The sequence below is a fragment of the Mercurialis annua genome, linkage group LG8 (genome assembly GCF_937616625.2).
Source record: "Mercurialis annua linkage group LG8, ddMerAnnu1.2, whole genome shotgun sequence".
Classification (NCBI taxonomy): Eukaryota; Viridiplantae; Streptophyta; class Magnoliopsida; order Malpighiales; family Euphorbiaceae; genus Mercurialis; species Mercurialis annua.
Window position 1 is genome coordinate 5,494,583 of NC_065577.1, and position 20,461 is coordinate 5,515,043.

Genomic DNA, 20,461 nt, shown 5'->3' on the forward strand with positions numbered 1-20,461 from the left:
AAAAAAACCTTCAAATTATGCTAATCTTAGTACCAAATAACCAGAGAAAACATACATGTTTTCTAACATAATAAACACCTCTTCAACATCCCATATACTGTTAAATAATAGCCGACAACAACACAGAATGATCTCTCAAATCCTATTGAGAAATGACAGGAAACCCTTCACAATCATGCTCATCTTAGTACCAAATAACCCCACAAAACATCCCCATTTCTTAACATAATAAACACCTCCCCAACATCTGATATACTGTTCAAAATACCTCCCATTATCTAACCATTAACACGACAATGTTTAAAATTCTCAACTAAACCAAATCTATTACGCTAACCACGAATCTGATAATGTTTTACGAGCAATTCTTCCCTAAACATAATAAATTATGAACTGATATTTAAGGCATCATACATAAATCTCTAGGTCGAGTCGAGTCAATTCTCGAAATAAAGATGTTAAATGCATATAAAAGTTCCCCCTAAATCCTTCTAAACGGAAAAAGCAACAACACACATTTCAATTATAAATCCAGAGAGAGGCAAACATGTGATTCATTGCAATGTAAATCAACTGTAAAAAACAAACACTAATATTATCCGAGCAAAATTAAGCAACATTTACCAAAATACCCTCAACAACATAGTCACCACATACTCCTGAAAATCAACGGTAACTCTTCTGGAATCTAGAACGAGCACCACGACCACCAAACTTCTTCGGCTCACAACGCCTGGGATCCGCCACGAGCAGAGTCCGATCATACCTCATCAAAATATCTTTAATCTCCTTCTTGCTCTGCTCATCCACAAACTTCTGATAAAATGCGACGAGAGCTTTAGCGATGCTTTGTCTGATGGCGTAGATCTGCGACGTGTTTCCTCCTCCTTTGACGCGGATCCTCATGTCCACTCCTGCGAAACGGTGTCGTCCTAAGAGAAGGATTGGTTCGTAGGCTTTAAAACGGAGGATTTCGGGCTGGATGAGCTCGATTGGACAGCCGTTGATCTTGATTAGGCCGCGGCCGCGCTTGCAGTGAGTGACGGCGACGGCGGTTTTCTTGCGGCCGAAGCATTGGACGGACTCGGTGGTTGGTTGGGCCACTGGTGCTGGAGCAGCTGACATTGTTAGGGTTTGGGAGATTAGGGTTTGTGAGCTATGTGAACTAAAAATGGAGGTGAAAGTATTTGTAGGATTATATACTGTGCGTGGTTTGTTAGTTATTAGGGTTCATTGACGTTACTAAAATACCAGTGTGTTTTACTTATTTTACGATAATACCACTTGCATGAAACGCTGCGTTTGGTCAGTTGGTGGGCTCACTTTATATGTTTTTCTTAAAAAAATCAGGTCCAGTAAAGTCCAATCCGAATCATTCAGACCTGAGCCCAGGATCAGGCCCGGTTGAACTTCAACATATTTATTTATAATAAATAATAATCTAGATATTTCAAAAAAAAAAAAAACAATAATCAAGAATTAGTTTGAAGCTGAGGTTGAGAGAGTGTTGTGTGTGGCCATGGCAGCAGTAGTAATGAGCTACTGCAAGCCTTCGCCATTTCTTCCTCAATTCTCTGTAAGTTCTTCTTCTTTTCTTATGCCAAAAAAATCAATTTCTAACTTCTGTTAATGCTGTTATTTGTGTTAATACTGATTTTTTATACTTAGTTTTAATGCTTTATGAACCTGTATAAATGAATTGATTTAATGTTCTATAATTAGATTATGCAAGCAAGTTCCAAGTTCATTTACAGTTAGTTGAGGTTTAATTTTTTGCATGATATAATATAATGTCTTCGCATTGATTAATTGCTTAAATTTTAGCTGTTGAAGTGAAATTAGCCATTATAAGCATATGCAACCTTCCCTCATTACTTTGTCGGGAATAATAGTGTAACCAAGTCGAGTCAACTACTGTTATTCTGAATTCACTCAAAATTGACTCGATTTAATCAAGTTGAGTTTGAGTTATTCTAACCAACTGTTGAGTCGAGTTTCAGAATTTATATACTTGGTTTGATAAGTTCGCGAGTCTAATCGAGTTCAATTAATTTCTTGATCCATATTTATAAGAATACTCTCACTTTCCGAGTCGAGTCTAGTAGAGTTAGTTCTCAATTATTCTACCAACTTCCGACTCAAACTTCCAAAATAAACCGAATCTGTGTTTTAATTATTTTTTTATTCAATTTTATTATAATGCCCTTACTAAAATTATATTTTTTCTTATATGGATAAATGAGTCGAGGTGAGTCTAGATTAATTCTCAAGTTGAAAATAAACTTGACTTAATTTCCACTAAATTACACCTCTATATTCATAAGTAGTATTCTCTTCCCTCTTTGAATGTGCTCCATGTGGTGTTATAGCTGGTTAGTATTATCATGTAATTCTTGCACTTGTAGGGAAAATCAGCATCCGGACGAAGAATCAGTAGTCAAGTGCAGGTTCATAAAACTAGTGCACTATTTTGGGGATCAAAGAAGCCTTCAGAGCCAAGAGTATCAGATTTTCCACTAGAGGAATTCACTTTAACAGGGTCAGGCTCAGAGGTGTTTGCATTTGACAGACATATTAATTATGACTGTTTAGTGCCGTTCCCTTTGAATTCTATTGCTTATGCCAGTTTGTTTAATGAATTTCAGGATGGCTCAGCAAACCAAGTGATACCAAAAAAAATATCAATTTCAGTGATCTCTTCTATATCTGAAGTCTCCCCGGATGATTGGGATACCTGCAATTTGGATTCCACGGGCCCTGAAAAACTAAATCCATTTCTGTTGCATAGTTTTCTTTCAAGCTTAGAAGAATCAGGCAGCGCCGTGAAGGTTAAGAATTGTTGCTCTATGCAAACTTCTGAATGCTTTTTTGTCCATTGTCATTTCAGTATATGTGTAGTTTGGACACTGCGAGGATAGCTTGGTGCTTGCCAGTTTGTTTCAACATTTCCATTCCTAGATTGAGTCTGATTTCAAGGAAAACATTTCACGAATTTATTAATATATGTCTTTGAGGGAGCCTATAGGCTAAAGGATTGTATGAACAATTTCAAAGCCTTATAATGTTTTGTTCATGACGACACGAATTATCCTGCTTAGAGTATTTTTCATTAGTGATTCTAATTTATGTTCTCTAATAAGCTTAAAATTTTCTGTATATTCCCTAATTTTTTGTTCCACTTGTTTCAGGAAACTGGGTGGATGCCTAGCCACATTATTGCAAAGGATGAACATGAAAATGTTTTAGGTGTGGTTCCACTTTATCTTAAGAGGTTTGTTAGTCATGATGTTGTTCAGGCATAAAATTCTTGTAGCTCCTACAAATCTTATGAACATCTCATTTCAGCTCTTTTAGTTTAGGTGATGTCTCGCTTATTTTTGTTTTGGTTTTGCAGCCATTCATATGGTGAATTTGTTTTTGATCATTCTTGGGCTGATGCCTACTATGGTTTCGGATCAAGATATTATCCAAAGTTCCAATGCTGTGTGCCATTTACTCCTGTAACGGGTCCTAGGATTTTAGTCCGTAATACGTCAATCAGAGATCAAGTTTTCGACTCTATGGTTTCTGCCTTGAAGAATCTTGCATTGAAGGTAGTGAACAAATAACATATAGTAGCTCTCATGCATGTTTTTATTTGGTTTAATGATAAAAAAAATTTGGGGTTTTGCCATTGACAGGCCCAGGTATCATCTTTGCACATTACTTTCCCCTCAGAAGAAGAGTGGACCAAACTGAAGGAAAAAGGATTTCTGCAGAGGATTGGAATGCAGTACCACTGGAAAAATCGCAATTATAAAAAGTAAGTGAAGCGAATGCTGTTCATAGGATGATAGGCCTGTGTCAGCAAACCTCCTCTTCTTGTTGTTCGACTTTCCTCTCTTTAATAAATTTAGCCACTTGGGCTACTCATGCAATTCTATTTGTTTGCTTATGTCATGTTTGCTAAGATATAAATGCTACAAAACCTGTGTCATATTTTGCAGTTTTGATGAGTTCTTGATGGATATGAAGCAAAGTAAAAGGAAAAATATCCGCCAAGAGCGCAAGAAGGTGCATCTCTTTTTTTTCTCATGCATGCATTTCTTACATGAGTTCGCACTGCGACTTGTGTGTTTAACTCCCATGAAACGTGTAAACCAATTATGTCTTAGGACCAACTGATTCATTTTTTGCTAATGTGGTCATCTAATGCTAAAATATTGCATCACTTCATTCTACATGCATATGACATCTTCAAGAACTATTTGAAGAGATTTTTGGGTTAGCTGAGTTGGAGAACAGAGAGTGAATGTACAACCATTGGCTCTTAGTAGTATTGCACATCTTGTAGGCCTCATAGAATGGCATTTTCAAAACTTGGGTTAACTTAATGAAGAAGATTGTTTCTCATTGTTGATTTGAGAAAGACAATGTTAATAAATGGGAGTACTTCATCACATTCTCTTATTGTTGTAACAGTATGTTTGTCTTCTGGTCCATAAAATTGTACCCGATACTGAGAAATTTTATTGATGCTTATCACAAATATGCATTGCAACAAAATTGCTTGCCAGGATTAAGATTAAAGAAGACAATGCAAGCTGACGTACAATGTCGCTTTTCCTTTAAAGGGTTAGGTAGTAATAAGATTGCTTATATTGGATATGTATCTTTGAGCAATCTCGATAGTAGTATAAATGGACAGATTTAATTTATGTATATTTTCTAAGCGCTTCAGTGACCAGTTAGCTTATTGACTGCATGCTTATCCATTTTCTCAGTAATCTTTCTATTGCAGATTCCTGCTCAAAACTTGACTATGAAGCGGCTCCAGGGTGATGAAATAACGGTACTTGGTTATTTGTTTTTGTAATTGTTGCCAGTTATTGACCATTTTTATTGCTGTGCGAGTTATTTTTCTTCTGTTTATAATTTATGTCAATAATTTACTTTTGCTCATGTATGACAATGATTTCTTCTATAACACTAGGAGACTGAAGTTTCACACATTTTTTCTCCTTCCTTTTGTTATTCATGGCAGGCTAGACACTGGGATTCCTTCTATAACTTCTACAAAAACACAACTGATAACAAGTTGGTCCCCCACAATTAAGCTCTTAATTCTCGTTTTCAAACGAAGTTTGTATTCTTTAATATAATTGTAAGAAATCAGCTTATTAAATTTTACAATCTCATGGAATGTTACTGCCGCTGTGTATTATTGTCTGTAGGTGGGGCACTCCTTATCTCACAAGAGAATTCTTTCACATCATGGGATCAAAGATGGGAGACCGAGTATTACTTGTTATCGCTGAAGAAGGCGATGAACTTGTAGCAGGATCTCTGAATCTTATTGGTGGTGATGCTCTCTATGGGCGATTATGGGGGTGTCATCCAAGAGCCTATTACCCAAGTTTGCATTTTGAATCGTGCTATTACCAGGTTCAGACTTCATTACTTGTTTTTTTGCTTCTTTCTAATTTTCTTTTTTTGAGGGAGAAATGAATGGAGTCGAGGTTCTTGCATTGTTTCAACTATTTGCGAGGTATCATATGTTATGATAGAGTAGCCGTAAAAGTTGACAATTTGTATTAGGGTGAATTTGAGTTCCAAGGTATAGGCTAAACCACTTTTTAGATTCAAATTTTTGCGTCTTTTATCAATTACGACTATATCTTTTAATGTCCCTCATCAAAATGTTTGTTGCAGTTCTGTTTTTGAGTTTCAACTTAATTTTGCTTACGTGGCATGCTACGTATTGTCGAGTTGGCAAACAAAATTGACACATTATTGTCCAGCAGGCTTGTGGGGTCTCAAAAGGTGTTAGATTGGGACAATGTGTGGCAATAATAGGAATTCTCCACAGTTTCCATTGGAATTGTGTTTAATAGGAATTAGCTGTTTTTTCAGAGTCCAGTAATGGGAACTAAATTAGCGTATGAAAATGCACAAATGATCATTTACGCATATCCTAACTTCATATGCAGGCAATTGAAGCTGCCATTGAACTCAATTTGGGTACAGTTGAAGCAGGAGCACAGGGTGAGCATAAAATTCAGCGTGGTTATCTGCCTGTGACAACTTATAGCTGTCATTACCTCACTGATGAAGCTTTCAGAAAAGTCATTGGGGATTTTCTAGTGCGAGAATCATCTCAGGTACTCGTGTATCTGCCGCAGCTCTTAGATTTATATTCTATTTCAGTGTTATATATACTTTATTTAATGAAATGAATCAGGGCTCCTAATTTGTATAGCATAACATAATCCTGCATTCAAATTCTAATTTTGTGCTTCTCAACAAGTGCATAGGGCAGTAGATTCTTGTATTTTTTTTTCACCCTGTCGGCAAAATGTAAGGTTTTAATCGATGATGTACAATCATACACATTTGTAATGGTATTGTCGTCCTAGCCGGGTCTCATCGGGTATTACGTTTAGATTTATGTGTAGATAATCTGAAAGTACACCTGAGGCTCTCATTGTCTATTCTCACAATGTCTTTTTTGGTACCTAATGAATTTCTCTCATACCTGTTCGCCTTCTATCAATCACTTGCGCGAGATGAACTTTTTATCCATTGCCTCCCCGTTCCTCTTGCTACGATGCATATGCGCGAAATTGAATATTTTATTCTGTCTACATTATTCCACATTTTGCCATGTGACTGATTGATGAATTCTCCTCTTGCAGGTTCAGCTGGTAATGAAACTAATACATGAATCTGGTCCCTTTAAGGAGGGCATACAAATGGAATTACTTGGCCATTGAAATTCTTGATTTAAATGGTCTACATAATCATTTTAGTGACTATTATTTCTTGCATATTTTAATATTGCAGTTATCAATTGTGCTCGTTCATGGGTATTTGTACATAATATTAACAAGATTAACTTTTACATATATTAGGTGAAATATATGTATATATAATTGGCCTAATGTCTTAAAAAACCCCGATCTTTTAGCCCCTTTTCAAGCATACCCTGACGTTGAAAATTTGTCAATTTTATTCTATTTTGCATTTTTGTGTTTCAATTGTACCCTGAAAAATTAAATTAACGTCTTTTGTGTTTGGAAATTTGTTTAAAACATTCTCCATGTCTCGCATATATTAATTGTATATTTTTAAAATTTATTTAAATTTAGTTAAATTAATTAAGAATTTAAATTAATGTTAATTTGATTATGGTTTTTAGTTAATTTTTAAAAATAAAGGACTTATTTGTACTTTTTTGAATATAAAAGAATTTAATTTCATGTTTAGACTTAATTAATTAAATGATTTCATCATTTAAGTAAAAAAATTAATAAAAATTAAAATATTGGGGTACAATTGAAAACGGAAAATTCAAAAGTGGGTAAAATTGACAAATTTTCAACGTCGGGGTGGAATTGAAAAAAAGTTTAAAGGTGAGGGGTTTTTGAGTGATTAGGCCTATATAATTTGACAGAATTTAGTTGATATTTTGGAGCTTGTTTAGATATCTCCAACACTAAAGCACCATTTAGGCAGATTAACACCAAAAGTTTCACCTTTCATATTTATAGCAATTTGAACACAACTTTTAAAACCGGGCAGGGATTTACTAGCACCAATCTATTTTTTCCTAACTGAACAATGTCATTTCAGCAGTTTTTAATGATCGAAATAATATCATATTGACTAGAGACTATAAAATCCAAAACAAAAAATAAAGGTTAAACTTTTTTATGTCAAGTTTTAAACAATCGCTAAAAATTCTAAAGGGGATTTTATATACAAATAATTTACAAAAATATCAGCAAACCAAATCGATCATTTTGGTAGGATTTTTATGCAAAGCCACCTAGCTAAGATTATTGGTAAGATTACTGTTAAAAATTTCTGCATGTAAGCAGGTAGCCTTTTATTCACCGAGTTTGAGACAACTAAACTATGAGGGAAAAAAAAAATTTATACTAATGTTCAATACAACAAATACAATTGTAGAATCTGATTAAAAAAAGCCTGGGAAGAGATTGCCCTAATCCCACCCACCCAACAACAAAATGGAATATGAGGAAAATTTTAATGGACACCATGATGATAATGATGATGATACATCTCAGGATCAAGCACTTGTCAACTCCAATATATATCTACAAACCTATACCACTTCTACAAAAGCTAATTATACCATAATATGAGCTTCACCGATGCTCCGTCTGCAGCGAGACACGAACGCCCGCCCGCCAGACTGCCAAGGATGCATGAATAATCAAATCTGAAATTAAGCTTTTTAACTAATATTTATAGGTTGGCGGTGGTGCTGGAGGCATCCGAGTTGGTGTTCGACGGCTGTTGTTTGAAGTTGAGCCTACATCGCCATTTTGTGATGGATCACTGTTACGTCGACTGTGAGACCTAAATGAGTCAGCACGTCCATTGGCTGCAGCCTCAAAGGCAGTCCTCCAGTCCTCCCCTGATGAGGTTCCACTTGTTCTTGGGCTACTTTCTGCTCAAAATGCAATTCAGTAAAATACAAATCATGATGTTTTATTCAATATTCAAGCAAAGGTTCCTTTTCGTTAAGCAACTGTTACATGAAACAAACAGAAACAAGGCCATGTCCGTTTCAGATTTGAGAATTCAGCCAAAAGGAATAATTAGGGATGCGCTTCAGTTCGAACTGAATTAAACTGAAATTATAATTTTATTTTAGAACTCGAACCAAGCTTGATATCTGAGAGATTAAAGATATTTTCAAACAGAACCAAACTAGTAGGTTCAGTTGATTTTTGATTTGGTTTAATTTTTTGGTTTGGTTTGCAGCAAAACCGAATAAAAGAAATTTTTGTTTGAAAACCTAACTGAACAAAAAATTCAGTTCTTTTTAATAAAATCAAATTGAACCCTGTTTGGTTCGATTTATTTTTGCATATATAGGAATAACGGAGACAGGTTTTTGAGTGAAAAGTAGTTATATCTAGCTACATGCCCCAGCACCAGAAATCTAACATAGCATGAGTTCCAAAATGGCAAAAACAAACGATCATATTCAATCTTCAAAAAAAAAAAGAATTAGTGAACAACAAAATGAAAGCAGACAATAACATGCAAGTCAACTGTGTGTCCAAGACAAAACAAAGCACCAAACAATCAGATCAAATGCAGTATTCAAGCCAGCATTACCTGCTCCACCAGTATCATTGGACCAGCTGGACGCAGCTGCAGCTCGATTATCATGGATGCTAAGTTGCCTAACAAGTTTTGAAAGCAGGGATGACTGCTTCTGACAACGCTCTCGCTTGCGTTTCACATTTTGGTCCTCCAAGAGTAGCTGTTCTATTCTTTCAGTGCTTTGGGCACTACCACCACCAAATCAGAAAGCACAACGGCCATTAATAACTATCCAACACTTGAAATGAAAAACAAGAAATGCTAGAATACTGGTGAAAACATATGCCTGACTTGGTAAGAAATATCAATGCATACCAACAATCTTTCATGAATTAAAGAGTAGGACAAATTGTTTAACATCAACGCATCCGGTTAAAAAACAAACAGAACCAAACTAATATTTTATTTTATTTTAAATCAAACTGAACCAGAATTTTCAGGAGTTAAAATTTTTCAGACTGAATTAATCGGTTCAGTTGATTTTCTCATTTTGGTTTGGTTAACTTTTTTTTTTTGGTTTGCACTAAAACTTAATTAATTTTTCCTATGTCCAAAACCGAACCAAACCAAGATATATAGCTTTTTCTATAATACCAAATCGAACTGAACTTGTCAGCTCACTGTGACTTTGCAGTTTTTTGGTTTGGTTCGGTTTTTTCACATCCCTATGTATAGGATGAAAAAACTCTACAAACCTAATAGAGCTATAAAGCTGATTAAGCATGTCTTCCTTGGCTTTCTCTACTTGGCAAAGAACAACTGCCTGCTCAAGCAAAAAGTAGAAAAATTTATTAGACAACTAGTTGAGATATCTAATGCCCACAAATCTATTAGAAATGGCAAAAGAAATAGAACTACCTTAGGAACATTGGCAGCAAGGCTGTTGAGAACAGCTTCAACATAACCACGCACTTCTTGTGCCATCCACCTGAGCTCTTCTTCTGGGTCTGCTGGTCGTCTAGTCATTGTATCCTACAAGTAATAAAAATGCCAATATATATCCACCTTCAGTATCTTTCCATCTCATCATGCTAACATTTCGTTTCTTCTTTCTTAAGGTTAAAAAACAACTAGGGATACATGGAACCCCAGTTTTCTGCAGCAATAAAGTAGACCTGTCCATTTTATGGTTTCCTTTATAAAAAAATAAAAGGGTGAATACAAAACCGAGAAGAACTTACAAGTGAACCATCAGAATGACTTTGGCGCATGGTAACACCAGATTCGCCCGTCACTTGACCTCCTTTAGACTGGATGACACTTCTCAGCTTGTTAATCCACTCAACCTTATCGGCCATACTCTCAGCTTTTAATAAAACAGCACTGTGAGCTGCAAAAATTGGATAATTAATTGCTGCACAGTGAGAGCAGGGACAAACAAGATTGCAATGTGAACAAATAGTGAGGTAAATCCAAATAAAACACTTGTACCTTTCAAGACAGTCTTATATGGAACCCTGCTAGTTATCTTAAAAGTAAGATTGGCTCCTTTATCTGGTCCATTTGCCTTTTTATCCTTGGAACTTTTTGATGAGCTTTCATCATCCTCAGAAAGTTCCTCAATATTGCATTCCTGAATCATAAAATCCGACCATTAGAAAGCAAAATCTATTCACTTCAAATCATCAGCCCAGGTTCCAATCTATTTATTAAATTGTTATGTCTATCTTGAACTTTTATTGTCCCTCAAAATTCGTTAAATGCTAAAAATGATAATTCAACTGTCTACATACCATGTAATCATTCAAATTCCGTAGAATGCATTTTATTTTGCAAAGAGGATTACTTTAACCACAAAGTTGCAGCATGAGTCTTGTTAGAAAAATAAATTTACAATAGAAAAAATCCAAAATAAAGCAGTTCAAGTATAGTATAGAAATCTTCATTTCATTTAATTTAAGTTATGGCTTTCCATAAAAAAAAATAAAAAAATCCTTTCTTTATTGGTCAATCCCTTTAATTCTTATTCTATACAGGTTCTTACCTCCAAAGTAATGACACCACGAAAATGCCTTTCTTCCTGCTTTTTAGTGTAACCAAGCTGCAATAAAAGTTAAATTTCATAAGATATGGTGCCAACCAAGATAAAAGTTGAAGTGCCAGCTAAATGATGGCAGTAATGCAAATGAGCACATTTAGAGCAAAAGGAACAACGGGCTTTCATATCTAGGCATGTTTGTTAAGCTGATATTCATAATTGATAGATGATAGCTGATTACATGTTGGTGATATATCATTACTTGTAAGATCTTATAAAAAATAGTTAGTTCTTTTTCAAGACTATCATTTTAAGTAGATTTTTAAAGCTAAAGAAATACTGTCTAAAAAGAATTAACATAATAATTATTTCACCTCAATTTTTGATTTAAGAAAAGTAGATTAAAAAAAAACGTTTTCGGTGAGATATAGTTGATTGGGTTTAAAATACTTTTAAAGGCGTTTAATAAAGTAATTAATTTAAAAAATGCAGCCGCTGGTGAAAAACTTCAAATTGGAGCTGACATACATTTGGAGCTCTTCATTATTCTAACAACTACCAGCTACCTATTTCAAAAATGAACCAAACACTGGCTCCAGGTCATTGTCAAACACCAAGAGCATTGTCAAACATCCACTTACATCTTTTTTATAGCCAAAGAGCTATAATAAAGGAATAATACTGAATCATGATAATTTAAATGCACAAGGTAAAACATTGAATGATATATTATTTCCATCTTCAAATATTTAGGCACAAAATTTAAATTAAATGTACCGCTAAAATCCTCCATGATAAATATAGGAAGATATTAATAGTAACAAGTCACATAGGAAATGTGTGCGCTAAACTGCTATAGGCAATAATTCTAAGGGCAATTTTCATCTTGGCGAAAAAACAATTTTAACAGCAATAGACCATAACATATACACAATCATTTATACTCATTATAAGTTGGGAGAGAATTTGATCTACTAACAAACCTTGCCACTCTTTTCATTCAATACAAACCATCGCCGACTCCAACCATTTGTCTTTCCACTTTTCTTCAATAAAAAACCTGCAAATACAGGGCAGAATCAGAAAGAGCCAGTGACATTTATATCATTAATGTTGTCAGAATCACATTCATAAGAAAAATGTTTATTTGTTTGAGACCTTAAAGAAATTGTAAATTTTCAGAGATACAAAAAGTGAGATAGAGACAAAATCACAAAACCCTGTATCATCCAGTGCAACATTATTGATACGAATCCATTGAAGTTTGAGATTTAACATTCCGTATAGCTAAATATGCAGAAAAATGACAACCGAGTAAGAAATGAAGAAAAATAGCTTTAGCACAAACCTGCTAGGATGCAATATAGATATTTTTAAAAGCTCTTATTCAAACAGTTTAAGCACAAACCTGCTGTTATCTCACCACCAGCCCCAGCTGTCTTCAAGGCAGGTCCCTCTTGTGAATCTTTGTCAGATTTTTCCTTCATTGACTTCAAGCTTCCTCCAGTTGGCGGGACTCCTGTTTGAGGACTAGTTGCCTGAGAGATGACAAGTACTTGATGATTAACGCAAACAATAGGTAACATTCTGAGATTAAAAGCAACCAACGTAATTTGAAAAAAGTATATAAGTTTGCACCCTATTTAAAATGGACTGCTCTGCTTCGTTTGCCTTCTTGGAGGATTTATTCTTAATTTCATCATCGCGGCGCTGCTTATCCATTCTGGTCGACGTAATAAGAAAAAGGTCAACAAAAGAAAAGAAAAAAACATACAAACTGTTTAAAGTAGAAGTAAAAGAGAACTAAATCTATTTTAAGTAGAAAAAAGAATACAATTAATTGAGAAGAGAAACTTCTCTCGACCCTTTATTTTTTATAAACCTTTATGGTACATATTGTAAAAAAGAAGGCTATGAAAAGCCTTAGATTTCATAAAAAAAGGGTTACAATATTACACTTCTTGAACAATTCTAGACGGCTAACATTGTCTACGATTGGCAGCAAAAATACAGGTTCAAGGTGCAGCATGTCATGATTACATCCCTGCAGAATATCTTCTCACTAGAGATTAAACCAGATTTATCCAAGCAAATGGTTCAAGACTATCTAATTAACTGATAATGAAACACCTCTAGTGTCACATTAACATACTCAGATATGCCTTGGCTATGTGGATCCTCTTCTCCATTCTGCAGAATTTGTGGCGGGGTCTTTTAAAAATTTAAAGCGACTATATCCTCTAGTTGCCATAAAAAACAACAAGTTAACTACGACTAATAACATAATTAACCTCTATGTTCACATGCCAGGCAAAGCACCGGCTTTAGGGAAATATAAAAATAAACTGCCCTAAGTATACATTTCTAAGATCCTACCTATAGTAAACAGAAGGCAATGCAATAGTAAATAAACACATAAGTATTATTAATAAAAAGAAATTGGTGAAAAGATGCGAGGATAATTTCAGAGTCTGAGCTAAAATTAGAGTTTTCTAATTTACACTATTTGCAAGTTGGATCATACCGCCTCTGCACCAATCTGATGAAGTGTTGAGGTGGGACAAATGCACGCTCCATGTCAACTAGAGCAACCACCATTTTCTTTGCTTCATTCTTAAACCCGTCAAGTGCAGCACTTGCAATTGCCACAACCTAATTCAAAAATTAGCGACTGAGATGCACAGTAATATAGTAGAAAATACCCAATGGAAAGCACCCAAGTTTGCAAAAACCACTAGCACCTCTCTCTTAAAGGGAGCATATCTTCCAAGACCAGGAGTGGCATTTACTGAAGTAGACACTAGATCCACCAATATGCGATGCACCTAATTTATTGTACACCAAATTTTGGTTAAAAGACATTGTGGAGTATAGTAGAAAAAACAATATGAAGATCCATCTAATCTAAGCATTAAATGTTCATGAAATTATATAAACATCAAACATGTCATGTGAACCATAAATCATTTGACATGATCCACCTGCAGATTCTAAAAAACAGATGAAATTATTATCCATAAATTAACAAGAACCTACCAGATATCTACAATTTTGCCAAATAACAAACAGAAGTTGAAAGTTGGTAAATGTATTATTAAAACACCAATACTAAATTCAATTTAGAAAAGAATGCAACAAGCACACATGTCATGACAGGTACAAATGTAATATTCCATATGATGATTCCCCCTAAATTTACTAACATAGTATTGATTATATATGTTATTGGAAAAAAAATGTTTCTCATATCTAGAAGAGTCAAAGATCCTAAATAAAAACACAATTATTGAATTTAGCTTTCATTAAAAAGAATACCTCATCCACACATAGACGTGCAGGCTCCTTTGCCAGCTCTAGGACACCTTTAATTAAGGACCTTAATCCTTTCTCTGGAGATATAAGATATGGTTGGTAACCATCCGCTTCTAAAACAATCTGATGCCAGGAAAGGAATGATCATAATAGCATCCAGAAACATCATATAAAAGGAAGAATACATAACTAAGTTATACTGCAACTTTACCCTTTTGACGTTGTTCATGTCAAAATGCCTATCTAAAGGGAGCTGCTTGATCCTATTTGGAAAATTTCCTTCAAAACTCGCAACAACTTTCCAGCCATTACCCTGAAGATAAATGTGTTTAAGTGCCATACGATTTTCGAGCAGAAAATTTTGTCAAGTACAAGGACCAAATAAATAACTAGAAAGCAGTTGATTAAAAAATTTGGCATCCTACTCCGCTTAAGTGGGAAAAAATAATAAACTGTCACCGTCTGACTAATTTGAAATATTAAGACAGGTTAAGGTGCAATTTCTTATCCTAGAAGTCATTATCATTCTTTCAAAATGGAGTTTCAAATTCGATATGTCCACTGCACACGACTCCCATAACCTTGCTATCTATTCACAATTCAAAGGGCATTCTAGCATCTCGTAATTTTTCAAGCATGTGCGGTTCCATTTTTAAAATTTCTTCATCCAAACTATAATAATGCATAGCAGCAACAGCATGCAGGTCAGATAATAAAACCACAAACTATTAAAAGCTTTCCAGAGACAACTTTTTTAAGACATGCAACTGTCTGGCACGTAAAGAAACAGGCATTTACCATTCTCTCTAGCAGTTATAACAAAATATCAACACATGCTACTGGTAATAGAAACTACTCACTTCACCACCCGCAAGATGCTGAAGGAATTTATCCTCAAACTCACGGCAAAGCTCCAAAGCTAAAGCTCTTGTACCTTCAGGACTGCTAACCATTTGCTCACCAAGCCTCACTAGTTCATCCTGAACTATTTGAGACTTCCCCTGAAGACTGCAATTTTGTCAATGTAGGACAGAGTATAAGTCAAATGAAGATAGCATGCTGGTACAAATAAACCCTAACCTAATCATTCTCTAACTGTAAAAGAGAAGCAGAACATAGGTATATTACCCAGAAAGCATATTGGGAAGCCTAAGTTTCATCCGATTACGAATCTGACCTGCCAGAGCTTCCACCAAAGCTACTCTTCCAAGCTTGCTTTGGGGGGCTCCGGTCAATATGGATTTTAGACTTTCACTCTCGGCACGCCAAGCTGTCTCTAAAGAATTCTCAGATGAAGCACCTCCTGATTGAGCTGATGCGATGGCTACAGATTGGCCTATCAGTGCAACCCATGGAATATCATTAGTCTTTGACGGTCCCTGATTCGAGAGGAGAGCCTGAACAGCAGCAAGTGCTTTTGACTCTGAAGCTGCTTGATCAATCTTACTAATAACACCAATCGTTCTTGTACCTAAAATAAGAAGGTAAAAACTTAACAAATTAAGAAAAATTAAACAATATCCAAAACAAAACACTTTAGAACCCCGGAATATGACGGAAATATAAATTAAATATTTTCCAAAAATAACATAAGAAGAAGAAAGCTGAAGAATGAACCCACTTTCTGAATCATATTCCTTTGCAATTCTAAGGGCCTTAGATGATGATATTTCTGGTGCCTGAATAGCCGGTACTACGACTAGCAAAATAGCATCGTTGTGTTGAACATATTCACTTACCTGAGACAATAAGTAAATTAAATAATCAGATGTGCTTCAAAAAAAAAAAAGATAAACCAAGAGAGTGAATGCTATGGGTTAAGTATCTTAAGAACTAAATATATACACTTCATTACCAGGTCCAAAAAAAATCTAAAATCAATAAGAACTTTGAACTAGAAGATGAACACTAAAAAGCTCCGCAGCTAAACTCACCAGTGAATCATCCATTATTCTTTGATCCAATCCTGGTAAGTCGATCAATTTTAATGGTGGAGCTGAAGTAATCACAAAATAAGTTATCAGAAATTCTGCAAAGTAGTGCAGTATAAATTTGCATATGTTAACATTATAAAATATCCAAAATCATATTTCAAATTTTCGCAATATTGAGTCGAAAACAATATCGAAAGCCTCCCCAATCCACTTGAAGAAAGATATTTACACAACTTTAATTTCAGTTCAATGCATGCAATGTTGGTAACCTGAAAAGATAATATTTTGTAGCTATGCATACTTGCAATAATTGAGAGATGCAAATTGATTCCTTGACATCAAAGCTACAAAATCCATTGGACCAAGGTACCTATCACAGGCTCCCCCTTTTTGGCTTGTTTTAAAAGTATATTCAAACATGAAAATTCAAGTCTATTAACAAAATTATAGTTCATATGTGGATGGGAAAAGACTAATTTTAGAAATACAATTCTGGCCATGAATAGATTGATTAGCTGGGCATATGCAGACTTTGCTTCTCATCATATGCAATAAAAAAATTACCCAAATATATATCTCAGACACATAAGCCATCCTCAACTAACAGCAAAGAACCTAAATCTTCTTAGTATTGCTAATTTCATAGGGTTTTTTGACAAAAATTACCCTCAATTCTACCTGATTTGTAATGTTCAGGCTATCACTTATATCAGCCATTCAAGCGTAGATATTTCCATGTAATGGTCAATGTATTAAATGAAATCATACTCGACTATCTGTAAAACATGTATCCAACATATTGGTACTGGATATAACATAATGCCATTGTTTATTCCTTTTCTTAGACAAAGCTTAAGATTATAAGAACTGGTTTAACAGCTGTACTATAGTAATTAAACAGTGAAAAACAAAACCTGTACTAGTGCGGAGTTTAAGATATATTTCATCACGACTCCTTCCTGAAGAACCCTTGCTTAGCCTATCTTGTAGTGAATGTCGAAGAGCACCTGTGTTGCACCAATATGAATGACCAACGACAATCAGAAACATCACAACACCAATCCACAAACAGAGAAGTCTATTTGCAAACATGCAAAAGTTCTGTTAGCATACGTTAATCATGTAGCAGATAAAACCATAAGCAAACAGCACAAAATACAGAAAATATGGAAAGATGCCTCACTTGCAGAAACCTGCTGAGATTTATTGTCGATTTGTAAAATAATAGACTTGGTGCTTAATGAACTATCTCCCTGCAATTCAATGCTTATTGGAGCCCTAGTTGCTCCATTTTCACCAGTTGGCTGCCATAAACATAACAAACAAAAATAAAAAAAAGTTTGTTGGCTCAAAAAACAAGAACCAAGAACTATGAAAAACATACCAAAACAGGATGTCCAATGAGACTGTTCAAGACAGCAGATTTGCCGGAACCCTGCTCACAAATTCACAAAAATAAAGGATGTCAAATACATATCTTACTTACAGCACCGACATCACAAGTGCAATATAACAGAAGTCTTTCGCTATTCTTCAATATTATTGTAACTTTTTTCCTTTTCTCTTGAAATTTCCCAATATTACTCCCATCATTTCATGCGAAAAGATAGCCACGAAATCCAAAAGAAAAATACTAGCATTTACTAAACTGAATCCATGAATTCTAAATATGATCGGGTCGTTTTCGTAAAGCATGCAGTAGCATTGGAACCGGGAAAAGTATACATAAACGACAGTTCTCTTCATTCTATTAGTATTTTCTATCCTATTAGTATTCGAATTCTATTCTATTAGTATTCGATTAGTATTAGCTACGATCCCGGCTCATAAATAACAAACTACAAAACAAATCAATTTAAAAGAAACAGTAGTTACAAACAGCCATAAACTAAGCGCAGAGCTACTAATCCAACATTAAATATATCAAATCAGGAACAAAAAGTCGTACAGATATAATGTGACATTCATTTATCTTCAAACTATAAATATTACCAAGCCAATAAACATAAAACGTCGTCGTTTAGATCCAAAGATCTAGCTAAAAATCCCTAATCAAAACAAATTACAGATATCAAACAGATTAAATTGGAGAGAATCTTACAACATTGCCAAGAACAACAACATTAAGAAAACTCGGAGCTCGTTTAGACGACGACGATGAAGAAGACGTCGTCGTTTCGTCTATATCTTCATCGGCAAGCAACGCACTGGCTTGCCTCATTGATTCCGACAGCTGCGATAATTCCTCGATCGCTTCCATTTTTCTTCACAAGTTTTTCGTTTCTTATGTACAGAATCACGAATTGAAGAGATCGAATTCAGAAACCCTAAGATTTGGATCTGAAGAAATGGTGATAATGGAGCGATTCAAATCCAAATCAAATCAAAATAAAGTGAAGAATTAAATAAAAATTCGGAAAATGAAATGCTTTTTTGTTTTCAATAATTTGCAAATTTGGTGTCGGATGGAACCAATAGCCATACACACGACTTGTTTTTTAAACTAACTCCAATTTCGAATTTTTGAAAAAAAAAATTAAAAGTTTCTATCACTAATCATCATGATTAAATTTTAACAAAATGTGCCAACTTTTTAACTTTTTTTTAATTTCATCCTAACCTTATAAAATCGTAAATTCATTTTCAATTTTCAATTATATTATTAAGTATTAATTAACCATTTTTACTCAAAAAAATCTTTCATATTTGACATATATTTTAAATAGCCGTTAACGTAATAAATAGAACAAAAAATCTTCATTTTCCAAATACTCAAAAAATAAAAATAAATAATAATAAGTTTTATTTAATATAAAATAATTATACTAATTTTTTTATTTTTAATCCAACATTTGAATGCCTCTGATCCTACCGCCGCCCTCTTCCGACCAGGTGTTTGTCTTTTTCAAGAAGAACTCAATCTGACTTCGTTTTAATGAAGGAGAACCAGATATGACTCGTCTTTCATAGAGGAAAATGATTTTGTCTCTCTTGATCTCGTCTTCCATGGAGGAAGATGAAGTAGGTCAGAGGGCGGCGGATTGCAAGAAGACTATTGTTGGGATAAATATGACGGTTTTAATTTTTTAATAAAATTTCAAAATTAATTATATTTTTAATAAATTTATTTAGGTTTAGTTAAATTTAATTAAGTTTTTAAATTAGTTTAAAATTAATTATGATTTTAAGATATATTTTAAAGATTGAAGACTTTTTTGAATTTTTTTCGAGTAAAAAAATATAATTTTATCATCGAATTTTTTTTATTAATCTCATCCATTGAATAAGAAAACTGTTACAAATTAAAATTTTAGGGTACAATTGAAAGTCGACAATGCAAAATAGAGTAAAAATGGCAATTTTACAAAATCAAGATAGATTTGTAAAAAGGTTAAAAGGTCGGTGGTTTTGAGAAATTATCACGACCAAAATTCTCAGATCGAGACTGGCGCTAGAAAATAAGAATGACTGTTCTGAAACCCATAATAAGTCTGAAATTACTATAACTTTTTGCTTTCAAAATCGTTATAACATATATATTCGTTTTTGGAAAACCATATTAATACTTTCTTTATTTCTTGTAAACACTTTTTTGAAAATTGGTATTGCAAAACTGAAAAATAGGGCATTCGTCTCTTATCTCATAAACATAAATTGCCATATTTCAAACACAATATCATAATTACATAATCTAGTTTCATGCATATAATAACATGAAAACTAATCGTATAATATAAAAACACACAACTTTTAAAAACTATATATAAATATCATTAGTTTCATATTAGAGTTTTATAAAATAAATTAAACTACTAATGATTGGATTAACAGACTTTCAAAATACCAACTACTGCAGCTTTAGATTTTAAAACAGTTTTTCAGTACGTTGCTTGAAAACGACTTCAGGGATAAAATAATGAAGTATGACCTCTTCAAAGTAAGATGAAAACTCATATAGTTACGATTGAACATTAATTAAAATATAAACTATATATTAAATTTATATACAAATATAGCCAGATAATGGATCTGAATGAAAGCTTAAACCTCGATTCCCATTTTGCAATCTCTCATTAATCCACAATAGATAATTACTCTGTCCAATAATTGATAGAGC

General features: G+C 34.0%; 3 protein-coding genes across 3 annotated transcripts; 1 reads left to right on the top strand and 2 right to left on the bottom strand.

Moving 5' to 3' along the window:
* Positions 1-538: 538 nt before the first annotated feature.
* Positions 539-1,182, bottom strand: LOC126660275 (40S ribosomal protein S16). Its single transcript, XM_050353681.1, has one exon. It carries the CDS (start codon positions 1,123-1,125, stop codon positions 667-669), a length of 459 nt encoding a protein of 152 aa, XP_050209638.1. The 5' UTR covers positions 1,126-1,182; the 3' UTR covers positions 539-666.
* A 265-nt stretch (positions 1,183-1,447) lies between these two features.
* Positions 1,448-6,920, top strand: LOC126660273 (uncharacterized). The gene is made up of 12 exons (XM_050353680.2): positions 1,448-1,576; positions 2,406-2,552; positions 2,646-2,828; positions 3,189-3,271; positions 3,395-3,593; positions 3,681-3,802; positions 3,987-4,053; positions 4,781-4,831; positions 5,024-5,076; positions 5,214-5,424; positions 5,970-6,140; positions 6,675-6,920. The coding sequence occupies exons 1-12, from the start codon at positions 1,520-1,522 to the stop codon at positions 6,750-6,752; spliced, it is 1,422 nt and encodes a 473-aa protein (XP_050209637.1). The 5' UTR covers positions 1,448-1,519; the 3' UTR covers positions 6,753-6,920.
* A 909-nt stretch (positions 6,921-7,829) lies between these two features.
* On the bottom strand, positions 7,830-18,827 carry LOC126660384 (dynamin-2A). The gene is made up of 22 exons (XM_050353855.2): positions 18,446-18,827; positions 17,729-17,779; positions 17,528-17,648; positions 17,259-17,351; positions 16,345-16,406; positions 16,032-16,149; positions 15,539-15,881; positions 15,271-15,418; positions 14,622-14,723; positions 14,414-14,533; positions 13,840-13,923; positions 13,623-13,750; positions 12,737-12,821; positions 12,507-12,636; positions 12,082-12,158; positions 11,105-11,161; positions 10,552-10,693; positions 10,302-10,450; positions 9,979-10,092; positions 9,816-9,883; positions 9,133-9,308; positions 7,830-8,455 (listed from the first exon to the last, which is right to left on the bottom strand). Exons 1-22 carry the CDS (start codon positions 18,602-18,604, stop codon positions 8,244-8,246), a joined length of 2,739 nt encoding a protein of 912 aa, XP_050209812.1. The 5' UTR covers positions 18,605-18,827; the 3' UTR covers positions 7,830-8,243.
* Between the last annotated feature and the right edge of the window lie 1,634 nt (positions 18,828-20,461).